Source organism: Cervus elaphus, chromosome 17 (assembly GCF_910594005.1).
Source record: "Cervus elaphus chromosome 17, mCerEla1.1, whole genome shotgun sequence".
Classification (NCBI taxonomy): Eukaryota; Metazoa; Chordata; class Mammalia; order Artiodactyla; family Cervidae; genus Cervus; species Cervus elaphus.
The window spans coordinates 36,925,183-36,945,361 of record NC_057831.1 but is presented as its reverse complement, the minus strand read 5'-3'; the positions used below and the strand labels follow the sequence as shown (position 1 = coordinate 36,945,361).

Below are 20,179 nucleotides of genomic sequence, written 5' to 3'. Positions count from 1 at the left end.
ACTTTCCTTCCTTCCTTACTTAAGAGAATAGATCTTAAAAGTTCTCATCACAAGGAAAAAGTTTGTAACTGTGTAGTGATTGTTTCACAATATATGCTCTACATATATCAATGCACTATGTTGTACACACCTGAAACTAATATAATGTTATGTTTCAATTATGTCTCATTTAAAAAACTGTGAAAGATTATAAAGAAAATTGTTTGAGGGTAAAATAATATCTCATTTAAAAAATCACCTTTTTCCCTACAAAAGCACATATATGTTTGCTGTAGAAAATGTAAAAAAAAAGACACGAAACAGCAACAAAAATGAAAATCAGCCAAAATTCAGCACTTACACATAATAGCTAGAGTTTGTATAAATATCTTTTTCTATGCAAATGTGTTCTTACAAAAAATGGTATTGTTTTATATATTTCTTTATATTTAATGTTTTGTCCACTTTCGGTTTTATTCAATTTTTGTAATAGTCAATATTTCTCCGTAACATTATTTTCATGGTTTCCAGGTATTCCATGGGAATGACATACCTTAATTTATTTGTTTCTTTATTTCTGGATACTTAGGTTTCTTTGAATTTTTAAGTATATGAAAACATGACTTTGTACTTCTTTTCCTAAATATTGATATAATATTTATTTAAAAGAATTTGTCTCTTTTCAGACACTAAATATATTATTTCCCAAAGACTGTGTCTGTTTTTAGATAATATATTCAGTCCAGTATAATTCTTGGGCTAAGATAGTCATTTCATTAGTAATTTTCTATTGGATTACTACAGATTTACTGCTTGGAAACCCCTTTTTTGGTTCCTGTTTCTGGTTCATGAAACTGGGAAACAAGAAAAACTTTTATCTTTTATCTTTGGCTGTGTTTTTTTCCTTTACTGGAAAATAAATATTTATTGATTACTCATTTAAGGTAAGGCAGTATCTGATGTAAAGTCTGATAGCATATATATTGTTAATGCAGACTTGATATTTTTTGGCATTTTAGAAACAATCATATGTTATTGTAAAGGTGAGAAAAAATAATTAAAATGAAGCAAGCTTTAGAATAAACTTTCATCTGGATAAATAATAAAATACTTAATTCTGAAGCATCTTTTTTCATTTACTTACTCAATCTGTCTTTCATTTTATCTTCCTTCCACAGAACAGATGGAGAAATGATATCTATTCATTTGGACTTAAATACAGCAAGGAACACCTTTAAGGAATTAACCCAAAAGGACTGGATTACTAAAACGGTGGTATTCTTCAGATTGTTACTTGGAAAAAGAAAATACGCTGAAACATTTTTAAAAGAACTCAAAATTTCAGAAGAAATATCTTGTTTTCACATATTCTCTGAAGCCCTGTGGCTCATATAAATTAAGTTAAACTCCGATAGTACTCAGGAGTTTCCCCACATAGGGTAAATAGATGATATAGTAGGAACATAGGTTACAGATAGTCAAAACAGTTTATCTGTACCACACATGTTTACACGTATATGCACAGACTCCCCTAGAGGAAATGTTTTCAACTCTGGTTTTAGGAAGGTGATTAAAATATTTGCTGAGGCAGTTACACCAGAATAAGAGCAGCATATTATTTGCAGTTATTTTACACTTAAGTATAGAAATGAGAACACCTTTTCTAATGTGACTGTCCCCCTCACAAAGAGCTGTGTGGGTTCTTCTGTGTTTCGTTGCTTTGCTGTTCCTTTTCTCTAGATTCTAGAATGTTCTTATTCTTTCTGTGATTGTTGCTTCTATGTTTCAGCACTGTTATTACTATCTTTAGGCTTCCCACTTGGAGATGCTTCAGATATACTTCCTTTTTAAATATAGCCTTTCCTAATATATAGCTTTTATTAATTTATTTCCCTGTTCTACTATACTGATTGATCTAGGGGTAGTATTATCTGTGTTCTTCCCTCAGTCTGTTTCTTCCTAGGTCTCTGGTTCTTTTCTCTCCCCCACTTTCACTTCTCCTCTCTTTGCTTTTCCCTCCCTCCCCGATTTGGTCTTTCCTTCTGCTTCTGTGGCTCTCATTCTCTTTCCCTCTCCATAGCCACTCATTCTCTCCCTGCTCTCTTGCTCTGTCTTGTCGCAGTCCGCATTCTGTATCTTAGCTGTGAGTTCTCTCTCACACACACTCTTTTCTCTCAAGGGAAGACGAAAAATTTAATTATGTTAACTTTGGTAGAACCACAGCCCAATTAGGAGTCTGAAGTAAAATGGATCCCTAATTAAGCACCTTTATCCAGGACTCTGCAGCACTTAGAAAGATCACCAAAAATAGAAAACCATTTCTGCATTTGTGAAGGGAAGAGCTTGGACCAGTTCATCACTAAGGCTAATATACCTTGGTTGTGCCGAACAGTATCACATACAGTGCAAGCAACATAATCGTGGAGCATCTCCCATTGTTTCAGATGAGATAGTTGGATCAAAAGACCTATAATGTTTCTTTCTATTTTGAGATTTCTGTGATATGAACTCACAGACTTGGCCTTCCTTCATTTATTTAGCGAACAGTTGAATACTGCCATGAGTAGGGCACTGTGGTGGGATTCCTGATGCAGATGAGAGAGACATGCTCCCCATTCTTAGAGGCTCTTAGTTCATGAAGGGAGACAGATAACCTTTGTGCAGATGTCAGTGTGAAGACTGGATGTGTTTTACATTCCACTGTCTTCCCTACTGCCTAGCTTAGAACATAGTGGGTGTATAATAAACATTTTTGGGTGAATGAATTCAGTCATTACTTAGGGCTGTGAATGGTTGGTTCTATTTAGAGTGCTCAAAACAAGGTGCCTGGGGGGAGGGGGAGTGTACCAGGTTCCTACAGGGGAGAGACAAACCAGGCATTCAGGAGGGTGTGCACCAAGGCCTAAGATGTGAAACTCTGTCACTGGCTCCAGAGTTTTGCAGTGGTTCTAAAGGGCTGGGAGGCTTGGGGGTGTGGATGATGAATAGCACAGAGGAAGAGGGAGGCACGGAAATGGGTTACAGTGCAGTAACAGGTGTGCATGAAGATCGAACCTAGTAGAGAGAGCCCAATATGTTTACAATAGATAGTTGTAAGAATTTGTACATTTAGAGATACCATCTGCTGCGACTGCTGCTGCTAAGTCACTTCAGTCGTGTCCGACTCTGTGCGACCCCATAGACGGCAGCCCACCAGGCTCCCCCATCCCTGGGATTCTCCAGGCAAGAATACTGGAGTGGGTTGCCATTTCCTTCTCCAGTGCATGAAAGTGAAAAGTGAAAGTGAAGTCGTTCAGTCATGTCTGACTCTTCGAGACCCCATGGACTGCAGCCTACCAGGCTCCTCCATCCATGGGATTTTCCAGGCAAGAGTACTAGAGTGGGGTGCCATTGCCTTCTCCATACCATTTGCTAGTATCTTCTAATTCAGTGATTGAGCTTTGGAGTCAAGGAACCAGGAGAGATTCTTTCTTAGTACTGTGACCCTGAGTAAGTTAATTTCTCTGACATGCAGAGTTCTCATAAATCGGGGATAATAATATCTATTATACAGAGAAATGACAAGAATAGATGACCTTATATATGTGAATTAGCACAATATCTGGCAAATAATAAAAACCCTGTAAACTAGCTTATCTTAGTGGGCTATTAGGCAAATTATTACTGTTACCTCAGCCCATATAACACATACAAATTCACAATTCCATTTGATTTTTTTCTTCAACTTTTTTCTTCAAATTTCTTCAGATTTTTCTTCAACTTGCATTCTGAATTGGGGAAATTGTAATATTGGAAGAGAGAGAAACTAGAGTTTGGTGGAGAGAGTTTGATGAGAAAGGTGATTCTGTGAGAAGATAACAGGAAACCATATTGATTTTCATTGTAGTTCCTTTTTGTTTTTGTTTTTTAATTTTTGTTTTACTTTGGGAGATTCTGGCATATTCTTCCTCTTTAATAAATGAGGTGTGATAATGGAGCTGGAGGGAAGACTATGGAACTTATTAGGGGGCTGCCTTTTAATTCTAAGTCCATTGTGCATTTAGTACAATCTTGCACATGTGATTTCTTCTTGATCTCCTACATAAACACCAACAATTGGATGGGGAAAACACTTGTCAAATACGTACTCCTAGGTACTTGGGAGGGTAGATGAGATGAATTGTAAATATGGGTTTTAGAAAGATGAAGTGATCATTCCAATTTCATGGTGGAATGAAACTCCAGGTTCCACGCTTTATTTTATTACAGTAACTGCACCCAGTTCCTGCTGTGTTTGACTTGTCTTTTCCCGGATCCTTTTTGACTACAGATAACGTCATGTCTCAGGGATAATCTGCTCAAAAATCTTCCATTTCATTCTCCACACCAAGAAGCGTTAGAAGTTTTCTTCCTTCTCCCAGAATGTCCTGTGATGCATGATAGTAGCAACTGGGAGAGCCTGGTGGTTCCATTTGCAGAGGCTGTTTGTAAAATGAATGACCAGATGTCAGGGGTTCTGGGTAAGATTGATGGTTTACACTTGAAAATACATGACAATCTTCTCAATGGAAACACCTAGCAAAGTTATAGCAAAACTTAGGTAGATAACTGTAAACATATTTATGTTTTTTAGTTTATATTCTTAGCATATAAACATGCTGTAATCATTACTGTGTCATCCAAAATGGATTGTTCTAGTCACTTTTTAGTAATCTTGTAATGATACATGTGTGACTTGGTCACGAGGTCCTTTGCCCGCTACTTTTCATTAAGAAAAACTTCATTCCCAGACATTGAAAGACTAGTACAGTGAATCCCAGATACTCTCTGAGAGTCAATAGCAGTTATATTGTGTAAGCATCTCCCTCTTGATGTACAGATTAAGTTTCATTTTTGTTGAACTCTATGAAAGTAAATTGGAGATATTTACCCATATTATTTGCATGCACATCTCGTAAGGATATGGAATCCTGTATTACTATGACTTTGTTATCACACCTAATAAGATTAGACATGATTCCACCATATCACATATCTAGGCCATGTTTAGATTTCTGCACTTGTCTCAAAAAGCATATTGCAGAATTTTTTTTAAAGAAGAGCCTGGGTCAGTTTTTCTGTACAGTGTTTCACATCTAGATTTGTCTGATTGTTTACTCTTCCCAGTGTTCCTAATACACTGGAAGTTAGGTCTAGGGCTTGATTAAACTTTGTTGATGTCTTCGACACAGCATATTCAGCTCAGGGAAAACCTTTCTTATATTTTTCTTAAGTCATGTTGTAAGTGATGAAGTTGTTTAAAGCAGTTTTCTTTTTCACAATGCTGAAAGGTGGTTTTTAAGAGTTAAAAACTCATGCTCAGAGTGGAAAAAGTCATAATCACAAATAGTTCTTTATCTGGTGTTTCATACTGTATGCTATTTCACTGGGGCAAAAAATGTGACTAATTAATTTTGTCTAGCTTCCCCCCCCTCACAAATTAATTAGATCAAGTTTGTGGTTCTGTTACTGTTAAGGCATTGTTTGTTTGTTTTTTTTTTTTTGAGGACATTAAACTTTCATTTAAACTTAATTCTTTGAGGACATCTAAATTTTCAATTGCAATTGTATTTACTGAAAAGTTTATTACAAATGTGTTTTTATATTGATACCTATAATACATATGAAATACTCTGTTTTAGAAAATATTGACTACTTTTAGAAAATAATTTTGTGACTACTTAAGAAAATATTGACTACTTTTTTGTGTTTAAGAATCCAAGAAACATTACATGCTAACAGTTATCTACCTTTGTATCCCTCAGAGGAATATTGGGCATCTCTGAAAGAATCTGCTTTCATCAATCTGGTCCAGATGTTTAAAAGAGCCATTGTTGCTCAACTGCATTCTTGGACTGAAAGTTCTGAGAATAACTGTCACATTAAAGCTCTCCTAGAAATGTTGAAAAAGCTGTATAGGGTAAGTGCTGATTTAGAAACCCATATATCTTTATTTTGCAATAAGAATTTTCTTGATTTCACCTGGCTTGAATCTTAAACAGACTGTTACAAAGCATGAAGTTGATACTGCTTTTTTAAAATGTTTTTTGTGAAGTCATGCATATAAAGGAGTGTGTATAGTATCTGTGTACAGTTTAAAGACAAGTAGCAAAACAGACATGTGTAACTGCCACCCGTGTTAAAAAAGAAAACATCTCTAGTACTTTGGGAATGCCTGTGTGTCTCTCACAGGTTGTACTTTCTCACCTGAAGGCAACCAGGATCCCGGATTTTCAGTTACTTGTTCCCTTAACACTTCCTTATTGTTTTATAGTTATATGTAACTTTAGACACTATGCTGTTTAATTTTGCTGTTTTCAAAATTTAATATGAATAGAATACACTGCTTACATAGTGTTTCATTTTATAGATTCATCCAGATTAATACATCTGTCTGTATTTCACTCATTTTCTCTCCTGAGTTTATAGTATGTCTGTACCATAAATACCCATTCCAGTATTTTTTTTAATCCAGGCAAAAATTACATGTACTTTATTTTTATTGCTAAATTATGAACTACCATGAATATTTATCTTTTGTGAAACCAAACAGCTTCAAAACAACAGCAGCAGCTTCAAAACATAAAGCTAAAAGTACACAAAGAATAAAGCCAATTTAAATTTTAATTACTAGAAAAACTTTAAAATACTTTTCAACTTTTAGTGTAACAAATAGAAAAAAGAGTGTTTTTTCGAATTTGTCAAGCAAAACATACAAACAGAAAGTGAAAAAACATTGTAGAGAGTATAGTAAATAATTATAAAACAAAATTCCATGTCAAAAAAACCCCAAAGTACTTACTCTAATGTAACTAAGATATGTTGGATTTTATATTATAAAGAGAACATATTTTTTGTTGCTTTGGTTTTTTAAATTTTGAATTTATTTATTTTTTAATTGAAGGATAATTGCTTTACAGAATTGTGTTGGTTTGTGCCAAACATCAACTTGAATCAGCCATAGGTATACATATTCCCCTCCCATTCCAGTATTGATTGATATGTAGTATGTACTGTTTGCAGTTCTATTTGGTGGGGGGAGAGGGTGTCTCCCTAAGAGATATGTATAGTAAGAGGGTTCATCACTACGAGATATGTATAGTAAAAGATATGTATTGTGTATCAAGTGTTAGTTTTTAGTTTCCATCCCTAATTCTGGAATTGATAGAATTGACTTATGTTGTTCTTTATTGGTAGTGACAGTCTTCCAAAGTGGTTGGACCAGTTTAAATTGTCTCCAGGAGATGATGAGAATTCTCTTGCCCCATGTCTGACTTTAAAATTTGGAAAGTATTTTTAGTACCACATTGAAATGATGGCAAATTATGATTTTCATTGTTTTTCCCTGGTTCTAATGCATTAGAGCATATTTTCATCTTTATAATTGCAGTACTTGTTTCCTCTTCTGTAAAATACTTGTCCTTTTGCTCAATTTAAATATGTTCAAATTTTTCCTGTTGATTATAGGAGTGCTTTTTATTTTGGATACTAGTCCTTTGTCAGTTATATGTGTTGCAAATATCAAGTCCCAGTTTGCAGCTTGTCTTGGTGGTTTTTGATGAACCCACAATCTTAATTTTAATGTAGATGATGCTGTCAATCCATTCCTTTGTAATCTTTACTCCATCTGTTTTGTTTTAAACTTTTCTTTCACTTCAGGGTTTTAAACTATTCACCTTAATCAGGGATCAGCAGGGCTTCCTTTTTGGAAGGGACTAGACAGTAATTATTTTAGGCATTTGTGAAATTTTACAAAGTAAGCAGAGGGCCTGATTTAGCCCTGAGAGCTGCTCCAGATAGTCTTCTAACAGAGATGATCCCTGGGACAAGAGGGAGAATACAAGGAGAGGCTCCTGTACCATATGTCTAATGTATAAAAGGTTAGAAAGCTAGCTGACAACCTGTTGAATGAAATAAAGTATAGTCTATCCTCCCATCTTGACAAATAAACCTTCCTGATGACAGGGGAGGGCTTCGCTGGTGACTCAGATGGTAAAGAATCTGCCTGCAATGTGGGAGACCTAGTTTCGATCCCTGGGTTGGAAAGATCCCCTGGAGGAGGGCGTGCAACCCACTCTAGTATTCTTGCCTGGAGAATCCCCATGGACAGAGGAGCCGGGTGGGCCGCAGTCCATGGGGTTGCAAAGAGTCAGACACGACTGAAGGGAGTAAGCACAGTGTCAGGGGAGGCCAGATTTGAATTTAGAAATACCAGCTCCTTGCAGAGTTCTGCACTGAGAGCAAAGGTGCCAATGAACCCTCCCCCTGGCCCATCCCGGGGCCTCTGCCCTGCTTTTCCTACCTGGGCTTTATCCCACACCAGGGGCGTCCCATGGCCATGTGTGCGCCCCTCACCTCCTGTCTCTGTTCTGTCCCCACCTTCAGCAGCAGCCCTGGTGCGCGGGAGCGTTGGGGTGTGCTCACCTGTGACTTCCACACCCTAGAGAGCAAGTGGAGGGAGAGGCCTGTGCAGGTCCTGGGGCTCTTGGAGCCATTTGAGCAGGGACTTAGATCTTGGGTTCTCGAGCTCAGTGTAGATGGGAATATGTGGGCTGCATAGACACAGCCCTTGGCCCAGCATACCCCTTGGGGAAAGGGGATTGGCTGGAGAAAGGCCAGAGCAAAGACCTTTAAATCAGAGACCCAGGGCAGAGGTCAGTCTTGTCCAGGTCTGAAGGGAGTATTGCAGTTAGCTTTGCCTTTCACAGTTTGCTGTTTAAACCAATTGAAAATTTATTTTCATTATTTTCGATTTGTAAATAATTACCTAGCACCACTTAACTGAAATCCTCTCCTTTCTACACTGATAGGAGATGTAAACTGTCATAAAGCAAGTTTCTGTGTGTGAGATTCATTTCCAGGCTCTCTTCTGCACTGTTAGTCGTTTTATGTGGCTCTGTATTGTTTATATTTTTCTAAAAGAAATACTCTTACCTTGTTCTTAAACTGAATCTTGGCTATTTTTGGCATTTGGCTCTTCCATATCAATTTCATTCATTTATTTATTTTTAAATATTTATTTATTTGGTGGTATCGGATCTTAGTTGGAGCATGTGAATGGTTAGTTACAACATGTGGTATCTAATTCCCAAACTAGGGATTAAAAGTAAGTAGAAGTTTATCATCATACCATCAATTTCTACTATTAAATCACAGGTATTCTTTATGCTCCTGAAAGTTGAGGGCTTTGGCAATGAGGTAATTGAATAGAACTAAATTCTGGTCATTAAAGTATCTTTAACTTGCTATTTATTCTGGTAGTCTAATTGATAGCCATTAAGCAAAATTGTCTTTATGTATAAAACTTTCTCACAGGTCATATTTTATTTAAGGTAAACAAGACTAAATGTCAACTACCTGAAAATATCTTTGAAATAAATGAACTCGCACAGCGGCTTGATTTTTATGTAGATGCATATAGAAGGTCCTCCTGGAAAGTGAACTCAGTAAGTATGGCGTATTTAAAGAGGGTATTGATCATTGGTAAGTTAATATAGGCACTTGTGCTTTAACTTTGTACGAATTTCCAAAAATTCTTAACACTCTGCAAAATTGCCCAATAGAAATAGTAGGGCTTATGAGAAAAACAAGGCATGCCCCTCAAAACCTCTGCAATTTTGTAGCCAGAACTATGATAGAAAAGTGCCTGCTACCTGGGGAGATAGCTCAGATCACATGGAGAGTGCCATGAGAAGATAAAAAATGCACAAAAACCTAAGGATAGAAATCTATCCACAGGCTAATTAGAGGACCAGTGGTACTGAGATAACAGATGAGGGTGGAGCTTTGCTTTTAAGGTGGGCATAGGAGGCAGGTGACTCACCAGGGGCCAATAGTATAAGGCTGTAACTTTGGTGAGGGTTCCCTGAGTGTTAGTACTTACTCCTTTTTTATTAAAATAAAGCTAAAGAGCTCTGGCTGCCAGTTCAGCAGCTAATCTATTTTTTCTCCTTTTCTCTGAAGATTCTCATTCTACTAGCACGTTGTCCTTTGCCTGGCAAAAATCAGGTCTGAGCTAACCAGTTTTCTATATTACATCACTCCCCTATTTACTAAATACATGTAAACTAATTCACATTTCAGAAATAAAGGTAGGAGCAGAACAGACTTTTTGGGAAAGTGTCTGGAGTTCATAATTAATGGTGAAATTAAATGAGCACTGAAAATACTAGGTTTATGTACCTTTCATTGATACATAAAACATTTTCTTAGAATTGTATATAACCTAGCACCACTGGCCAACATTTTGGATTGCTTTGGCTCTAAGTATTGAGACCTGAAACCATCAGGGATTTAAGGCTAAGAAGTAAGGTGTAAGATTTCTCTGTCCTTTCATTTATCAAAATTGTTGTCATTTCCATTTTTAGGACATTTCAGTAGACGTCCAGTATCCTGTCATATTCAGTCGTTTTCCATTTATCTTTAATATTCTGTCAAAAATAAAACTACTGTATGCAGACTCACTTTTAAAAATACAGGTATGTGTGCTTATTTCTTTTGTCTTTGTTAGCAAATCAAATGATGAGTATCTTTTTCAGTGCACAATGGCTGGGTGATAAGGGAGCGACCCAGTAGTGAAATCAATGGTGGTCATAGCATTCACGGAGCTTATACTATAATAAAGAAGGCAAGAGAGACCGTCATAATTTAGGTTGGGTTGGCCTTGAGACGTATTAGGGCCTCATTAATAAAGGATAGCGCTTGGGCCTAGGTACAGGGCTTTTATCTTGAGAATAGTGCCAGTAGTCTTCTGAATGGTGCTCAGAGAGGCAAGGCAGATGTGGATTTGATTGGGATTAACAATATATGTAGGAAGGTCCAATCTAATGGGAAAACATAGTAGTGGGAATGGAAGTGCTGGAGGAGTCTTGAAATTCAGATGCAAATAAATGACTGTGTGCTAAGTCATTTTAGTCATGTCCAACTCTTTGTGACCCTATGGATTGTAACCTACCAGGCTCCTCTGTCCATGGGATTCTCCAGGCAAGAATACTGGAGTGGGTCACCATTTCCTACTCCAGGGGATCTTCTCAACCCAGGGATTGAACCTGCATCTCTGACGTCTCCTGGATTGGCAGGCGGGTTCTTTACCATTGAGCCACAGTCAGACAAAATAAATAAACAGCTAGTACTCTGTGATTGTGCCATAATAAACTTTTGTAAAAAGTGTTTCCTTTTCACACGTACTTACTGTCAACTGGCTTGGTTCTGTTTGTCAGCATATCCAGCAAAGTGGTTTTGAACTTAAAATTGAACAATTGAGACAGCCTCAGAAAATATACCTCATTGCATTTTTTATAAGGGCTAAATTTGTTAATATAGGTAAAGTATTTAGAACAATGCCTTGCACAAAGTGCTAAAAGTAACTTTTACCCTTGTATATGCATCTGTATATGTATATGCGCCTGTATATGTATATGCATGAATAATATTTAAATATATGTCATAAAACTAGATACTTTTACATAATACAGTTACCATAATAAAAATAGGAAGTTGATGTAATAGTTACAAGTAAGATCATTGATGAAATATTTAAAAAAGAATATTGGAAGGAAAAAAGATAAAAGAACTTTATTTTGCTTCAACTCTAACTCTTCTCTCTTGATTTTAAACAAGTTTCCAGTAATTATTTTATGGAACTGGCATTTGCTTCCTCTCTGTTTTGCCAAGAGACACAGATGTTATCCCAAATTGTCATTTGGTTCCAAATGGACAGTCTGTATGTCAGTCTGTGAGTCTCTCTCTCTCTCTCATGTTGACTTCCTAGATTATCTGTCCCCTAAAATCAGTCTGAATTTTCCCCCTAAAAAGGGTATCTTTAGAGAGGTCTCTCATCCTCCAGCTAGCTTCTCTTTTAAACGTCTGAACTTCTCATCCCGATGAGAGTATTAGGTTTCAGCTTACTGCTTCAGGCTCCTTAGTCAGGCTAAAGACTGATGGTCTTTAGCTTGGTCACTGAAGTGTTCATATTTGTGTTTACAGCAGGGGTGCCCAATCCCCAGGCTGCAGAACGATACTGGCCTGTGGTCTGTTAGGAACCGGGCTGCACAGCGCAGCAGGTGAGCAGCCAGCAAGCAAGGGAAGCTTTATCTGGCATTTCTCATCGCTCACATTACTGCCTGAGCCATCCCCCCCACCCCCGGTCTGTGAAAAAATTGTCTTCCATGAAACTGGTTCATGGTGCCAAAATGGTTAAGGACCACTGATTTACATGGTACAGTGGTCCAGAGGATCCTGCAGTTTGGTCACGTTCCTGCTCACCCAAGTTGATCCTACAAAGCTTTTCATTCCCTACGGCTCATGTATCTTTTGCTCTCAGGGGTGAATGCTGAATATATAGCCTGTCTTCAGTGGTGTATAGGCTTCCCTGATAGCTCAGTTGGTAAAGAATCCTCCTTCAGTGCAGGAGATCTCATTCAATTCCTGGGTCAGGAAGATCCACTGGAAGAGGGATAGGCTACCAACTCCAGTATTCTTGGGATTCCCTTATGGCTCAGCTGATAAAGAATCCGCCTGCAATGTGGGAGACCTGGGTTCGATCCTTGATTTGGGAAGATCCCCTGGAGAAGGGAAAGGCTACCCACTCCAGTATTCTGGCCTGGAAAATTCCATGGACTGTATAGTCATGTGGTGTATATAGTCAGTGGAGTATTTGGAGCTCTTATCCTAAATATTTGTGACATGTGCTTATAATAAACTGAGTTGGTTTATTCCACTTTGAAAATTTCTACTTAGAGTCAATGGTGAAATGAAATGAAACATTTTTCTTTTTCCAGGAGAAGAAATTTCGAGCTTGTATGAGGTTGGCTGGCATTGTGGACCAAGAAGGGTCTGCATTATCTTTACTGCCCACCTTTAATCTGATAGTCAGAAGGAGTCACTTGATTGAGGATGTTTTTGATCAGCTAAATCAATTTGAAAATGAAGATCTGAGGAGGGAGTTGATGGTAAAGTATAATTCTTACTTAATATTTTTGCTGCTGAGAGAAGGAAAACGTAAAAGAACATAACAATGGGCCTTACAGAGAGGGAACTACCTCTCTTTTACGCTGGAGTTGTCTGTATTGGAGTTCCCCTAATTTTCCTCAGTTACCTGTGAATTCCAGGTGAGAAGCTGCCATTGTGCTCTGGCTAAGGAGCAGCAGGTGAAATGGTTGTCCTCTCCAGTACTAGCCCTAAGGTATTCATTTCCTTTTTGAGGCCTGACCAAGCCTGGCTGGTCATCACCTTTTAAAGGTTCCAGTGAGATGGGGTTGACACAGAGGAGAATTGAGAGTTTTGTTTCTGCTTTCCTACAAGAACCCAGATTGCTTTGTTGAGGAGAGAACATTCTCTCTATTGATTACATAGTTTCCTGAGGGTATAACTGTAGGTATCCCCATGTCCTGAACATTAATGATCCTTGGTTTAGTTACTGTGTAACTTGTCTTACTAATAGATACCTGACATAGAATGATAATAACTAGAAGATCTAATGAATGTTTTCCTTATGCCAGGAACTATTATAAAAGCTTTACACCTACTTGTGTAACCCTTTCAACCACACTGTGTACAAGGTTCTGTTTTTTCTTCCTGTTACAGATGGGAAAACTGAGGTATAAACTATTAGATAACTTATCCCAGAGTGAAACAACTGATAAGTATCAGAGCCAGGATTTGAGCCCAACAATCAGGTTTTAGGGGCTTCCTTGGTGACTCCGATGGTAAAGAATCTGCCTGCATTGCAGGAGACCTGGGTTTGATCCCTGGGTTGGGAAGATCTCCTGGAGAAGGGAAAGGCCACCCACTCTAGTATTCTTGCCTGGAGAATTCCATGGACAGAGGCTACAGTCCATGGGGTCTAAAAGAGTCAGACAAGATTGAGAGACTAACACACACAAACACACATCAGGCTCTGGACTTTCCACTTAATCAAAACAAGTGAAGACTTTTCTGATAATATTTATTAGAATGGTTTGATGGGAGATGTTAATTTATCACTTGTCCTACTCAGATTAAAGAATGATTGACTTGACCAAAGCTCAAGATACTATTTTAAAAATATGGAGTTTGCAGTTAGAGTTGGCATTCTAAATATTTTTGCACATAGATAATTTTTAAAAACCTGGTAAATCCATTATATGATTCTAACCTGTGTTAGCCAGCCAGTCCACTCAGTTATTTTAATTTTCATTCATCCATTTTTAAAATTTAGGTGACATTTGATAAGTAACTACCATTTTCCAGACTCTGTGAGGGATTTTACTTGTGTTATCCCATTTAATCTTTCTGATGATCTTGTGGGAAAATAGGCTTTGTGAAATTAAGGAGCTTCCCCATATAAAGGGGCAGGGTAAGAGGAAGAAGTGAAATTAAGGAGCTTGCCCATATAAAGGGGCAGGGTAAGAGGAAGAACAGAGGTCCCAGCATAGAGCTGCAGGAATCTTTGGTATTAAAGCAACTTGAAAAAGAAGAGAGAAATAAAAACTTAAATAGTGCTTCATAAGAGAAAGCTAGAGGGAAAAAAGAATGTGAAGAAAGAGGACATGGTTCAGAAGTGTAAAATGAGTTTGGTGAAATCAAGATGAGACAGAAGAAACTCAAGTCCTTAGAATTGGGAGTTCATGGGTTCGTAGGCCTCTTGGAGAGAAGCACTTAAGTAGAGAAACATTTTTAGAAGTTGCTGTACATTAATCTCCAAATACTTGGGTCTACAAATAATTATTAAGTGAGATTTAATACATAGCAATACAGAGCTCTGGAAGTGATGCATTATTTCCTGGGTATTTTTAGGTTTCATTTAGTGGAGAAATTGGATATGATTTTGGAGGAGTCAGGGCAGAGTTTTTCTACTGTCTCTTTCAAGAAATGACCCGGCCAGAATATGGAATGTTCACATATCCTGAAGAGGCTTCCTACATGTGGTTTCCTGTCAGGGTAAGTCCTCTTTTCTTGGCGTAAGTATTTCTTGAGAGAAAAGGTGTGGGGATATACCATAGAAAATTAGGTTGTCTAGACTGTTTTATTTTAGGAGAACTGTTGCTATAATTATGGAGATAAATTTTAATTTTAAAAGGTGATTATTTTTTTCTTTAAACTGGGGTCCTCTTTCCCCAGATTTTCAAGTCCACACAGGGGAACTTCAGCAATATGTGTTTTTGACCATTTATAGAATGTATAGGTAAAAATGAGCCCTTCCTTTCTTAGGCATTCATTCTTTGTTTTAGTTCTTTTTCTTCAATGAATTTAAAGACAAAGGCTATGAATATTGGAGTGGGTTGCTATCAGGGGATTTTCCTGACCCAGGGATCCAACTCAGGTCTCCTGCATTGCAGGCAGACTCTTTACCCTGAGCCACCAGGGAATCCCATTAGCACCTCTCTGAGTAGGAAATGACAGCCCACTCCAATATTCTTGCCTTCCATGGACAGAGGGGCGTGGCAGGCTACAGTCCAGGGGGTTGCAAAGAGTCAGACACGACCTGACTGCCTGCCTGAGCACACACACATGCAGTTAAGATCTGGGCTTCCCTGGCGTCTCAGTGGTAAAGAATCCGCCTGCCAAGCAGAAGACTAGGGTTCAATCCCTGGGTTGGGAAGATCCCCTGAAGAAGGAAATGGCAAACCACTCCAATATTTTTGCCTAGGAAATCCCATGGACAGAAGAGCCTGGCAGGGATCAGATAAGAGTCAGACATGACTTTGAGATTAAACCACCACCACCACCAATTAAGATCCTACTACCTTAGCAAATTTGATGATTATAATGCAGTGTTGTTGCAGGTACCTAGTGGCTCAGATGGTAAAGAATCTGCCTGCAATTTGGGACACCCAGGTTCAATCCCTGGGTAGGAAAGATCCCCTGGAGAAGGAAATGACAACCCACTCCAGTATTCTTGCGTGGGAAATCCCATGGACAGAGGAGACTGGTGGGTTATACAGTCCATGGGGTCACAAAGAATTGCACATGACTTAATGACTAAACAGCACAGTATTATCCATACTCACTATACTTTGCATTTGACCGCTAGGATTTATTTGGTACTCATTGCAGTTTCTCCCCTTAAACAACATCTCTCCTATCACCTCATCCCCATCCTGTTAAAGCTTTTAGTAACCAAAACTGTGGCAGAGATTTAAATTGACTTGGTGATTAAGTATAAAACCTAAATATTCTTATTTCCAGATTTTTGGTTTTAATTTGTGATTTGATTTTGATTTTAAAAGGGGAAAAAAGGTTCACTTAATGTAAATATTCCATTGTACTGGTAAAAATTTATAATACATTAATTTTTTTTTTTTTCCTTTCAGCCTAAATTTGAAGAGAAGAGTTACTTCTTCTTTGGGCTTCTGTGTGGACTTTCTCTATTCAATTGTAATGTTGCCGACATCCCTTTTCCACTGGCTTTGTTTAAGAAACTTTTGGACCAAACACCATCACTAGAAGACTTGAAAGAACTCAGTCCTGTTTTGGGAAAGTAAGTTAATATAGTTCTTTTTTCAGATATATTTATGTATCTTAAATATATTTATATTAGAGTATGATTGGATTGCAAGGAGACCCAGCCAGTCCATCCTAAAGGAGATCAGTCCTGGGTGTTCATTGGAAGGACTGATGTTGAAGCTGAAACTCCAGTACTTTGGCCACCTGATTCGAAGAGCTGACTCATTTGAAAAGACCCTGATGCTGGGAAAGATTGAGGGCAGGAGGAGAAGGGGACGGCAGAGGATGAGACGGTTGGTTGTCATCACCGACTCAATGGACATGAGTTTGGGTAAACTCTGGGAGTTGGTGATGGACAGGGAGGCCTGGCATGCTGAAGTTCATGAGGTCACAAAGAGTCGGACACGAATGAGCAGTTGAACTGAACTGAACTGATGATTGCCATTGTATAGAAAATTAGCACCACTATCTCATCTCGTAATTATATTTAGATAAATATTTAAACATATACACATTCCAGTAGTATTTTTATGTTCAATAGCACTGGGATGACCCAGAGGGATGGGATGGGGAGGGAGGTGGGAGGGGGGGTTCAGGATGGGGAACACATGTAAATCCATGGCTGATTCATGTCAATGTATGGCAAAAACCACTACAATATTGTAAAGTAATTAGCCTCCAACTAATAAAAATAATTGGAAAATAAAAATAAAAATTAAAAAAATTTTAAAAAATAAAATAAAAAAGGAAAAAATAGTAGCATTCTAGGTACTTTAAACTGATTCTAACTTAGGCAAGAATTGTTAGGTAATAATTTAACTTTCTAAACAATTAAGGAAAGTTGATTTTTGTATAGTTAGCTCTTTCCGCGCTGTGCTCAGATGGTCAGTCGTGTCCTACTCTTTGCAGCTCCATGACTGAAGTCTGCCAGGCCCCTCTGTCATGGGTTTCTCCAGGCAAGAATACTGGAGTGAGGTACCCTTTTCTCTTCCAGGGGCTCTTCTTGACCCAGGGATTGAACCTGAGTCTGTTCTGTCTCCTGCATTGGCAGGTGGATACTTTACCACTAACACTACTTGGGAAGTGCTCGCAGTTAGCCCTTACTGCTTGTATTAACCTTTAGACTTTATTTGTACAGAAACAGTCACGACAGAGCACAAGTACACCTTGGTGCAAAACCTGCAAGTGATGTTTATTTTAATAGTTGTTTCATGTCATTACCTTTACAAGGAAACCTTATTTCTAAGTTAAAAGGTGAGCCACTACCTCACAAAACATATTGGTAACATATAATAGAGAGAGTTAATATCCCTGCTGTGTCGTGTTCCTGTATATCCATTAGAAAAGCTGATAGAGTATATAAGAAAGTAACCTACAAAGGAAGCAATAGAAATGGCTCATAAATTGAGATGATTAGTTTCAGACTTCACTGATGGTGTAAAGGTTAAGATTCCACACTTCCAATGCAGAGGGGTGCTGGTTTGATCTGTGGTCCAGGAACTAAGATCCCACATGCTGTGCAGCATGTCCAAAAAATTTTTTTAAAAAGATGATCAGTCTCCCTAGTGACCATAGAATACATATTAAAATGAGAGGCTAATGTGATTTCACATTGGCAGAGTTTGGAAATACTGATGCTATATAGTATCAGCAAGGATTTGGGAAAAAGTTCACTCTGATTTTGGGAATTGTTGGTGGAAGTGTAAAGTGGTAACTCCTTTTCAGAGAATACTGTGGCAGTGCAGTAGTCCCCCTTTGTTTGCAGGAGATGCATTCCAGGCCCCCAAGTGGATGCCTGCAACCATGGATAGTGTACACACATATACATGTAGATACACATACACGCCGTGTTTTTTCCTATACATACATGTTTTTTCATATTCATACCTACTACTTATGATAAAAAATTTGTAAATTTGGCACACTATGAAAGCAGCAATAACAAATAATAAAATAGGACAAATGTAACAATATCCCTTCATGGATCACAGCCTTGTGGTAAAGAGGCTTGTATAACTCCATGAAGCTATGAGCCATGCCTTGCAGGGCCACCCAGGATGGATGGGTCATAGTGGAGAGTTCTGACAAAATGTGGTCCACTGGAGGAGGGAATGGCAAATCACTCCAGTATTCTTGCTGTGAGAACCCCCATGAACAGTATGAAAAGGCAAAGATACGACACTGGAAGATGAGCCCCCCAGATTGGAAGGTGTCCAATATGCTACTGGCGAAGAATGGAGGGCAGTTACTAATAACTGCAGAAAGAATGAAGAGGCTGAGCCAAAGCGGAAATGACTCTCAGTTGTGGATGTGTCTGGCGGTGAAATTAAAGTCTAATGCTGTAAGGAACAGTATTGCACAGGAACCTGGAATGTTAGGTCCATGAATCAACGTAAATGGGACGTGGTCAAGCAGGAGATGGCAAGAGTGAACATCAGCATCTTGGGAATCAGTGAACTAAATGGATGGGAATGTGTGAATTTATTTTAGATGACCATTATATCTGCTATTGTGGGGAAGAATCCCTTAGAAGAAATGAAGTGGCCCTCATAGTCAACAAGAGTCTGAAATGTGGTACTTGGGTGCAGTCTCAAAAATGACAGAATGATCTCGATTCTTTTCCAAAGCAAACCATTTAGCATCACAGTATTCCAAGTCCTAACTGCTTATGCTGAGAAAGTTAAAGTTGACCAGTTCTATGAAGACCTACAAGACCTTCTAGAACTAACACCAAAAAAAGATGTCCTTTTCATCAGAGAGGATTGGAATGCAAAGATAGGGAAGTCAAGAGAGAACTGGAATAACAGGGAAGTTTGACCTTGGAGTACGAAATGATGCAGGGCAAAGGCTAACAGAGTTTTGTTAGGAGAACACCCTGGTCATAGCAAACACTCTTTTCCAACAGCATAAGAGATGACTTTACACATTGATATCACCAGATAGTCAATACTGAAATCAGATTGATTATATTCTTTGCAACTGAAGATGGAGAAGCACGTATATACAGTCAGTAAAAACAAGACCTAGAGCTGGCTGTAGCTCAGATCATCAGCTCATGATTACAAAAAATTCAGGCTTAAATTGAAGAAAGTAGGGAAAACCACTAGGCCATTCAGGTATGACCTAAATAAAATCCCTTAAGATTATACAGTGGAAAAAAAAAAACAAAAAGATTATACAGTGGAAGTGATGAATAGATTGAAGGGATAAGATCTGGTAGACAAAGTACTTGAAGAACCATGGAAAGAGGTTTGTAACATTGTACAAGAGGCAGTGACCAAAACCATTCCAAAGAAATAGAATTGCAAAAGCAGAAAGATTGTCTGAGGGAGATTTAGAAATAGCTGAGGAAAGAAGAGAAATGAAAAGCAAGGGAGAAAGGGAAAATATACTCAACTGAATGCAGAGTTCCAGAGAATAGTAAGGAGAGATAAGAAGACCTGTTTAAAAAAAAAAAAATAGAGGAAAACAATAGAATGGGAAAGACTAGAGATGTCTTTAAGAAAATTGGAGATACCAAGGAATATTTCATGCAAGGATGGGCCCAATAAAGGCCAGAAATGGTAAGGAGCTCATAGAAACAGAAGAGATTAAGACGTGGCAAGAGTACACAGAACTGTACAAAAAACGTCTTAACAACTTGGATAATGATGGTGTGATCACTTACCTAGAGCCAGACATTCTGGAGTGTGAAGTCAAGTGGTCCTTAGGAAGCACTATACTATGAACAAAGCTAGCAGAAGTGATAGAATCCCAG

The 20,179-nt window shown here is 38.2% G+C and overlaps 1 protein-coding gene across 1 annotated transcript in view; it reads left to right on the top strand.

Moving 5' to 3' along the window:
• Positions 1-20,179, top strand: part of HERC5 (HECT and RLD domain containing E3 ubiquitin protein ligase 5) — a 46,945-nt gene that overhangs the window by 14,276 nt on the left and 12,490 nt on the right. The window contains exons 11-18 of the mRNA XM_043870748.1: positions 1,158-1,251; positions 4,289-4,478; positions 5,763-5,917; positions 9,330-9,443; positions 10,365-10,475; positions 12,777-12,947; positions 14,773-14,916; positions 16,290-16,456. Coding sequence (XP_043726683.1) covers positions 1,158-1,251; positions 4,289-4,478; positions 5,763-5,917; positions 9,330-9,443; positions 10,365-10,475; positions 12,777-12,947; positions 14,773-14,916; positions 16,290-16,456 — 1,146 coding nt within the window. The remainder of the gene's footprint in view (positions 1-1,157; positions 1,252-4,288; positions 4,479-5,762; positions 5,918-9,329; positions 9,444-10,364; positions 10,476-12,776; positions 12,948-14,772; positions 14,917-16,289; positions 16,457-20,179) is intronic.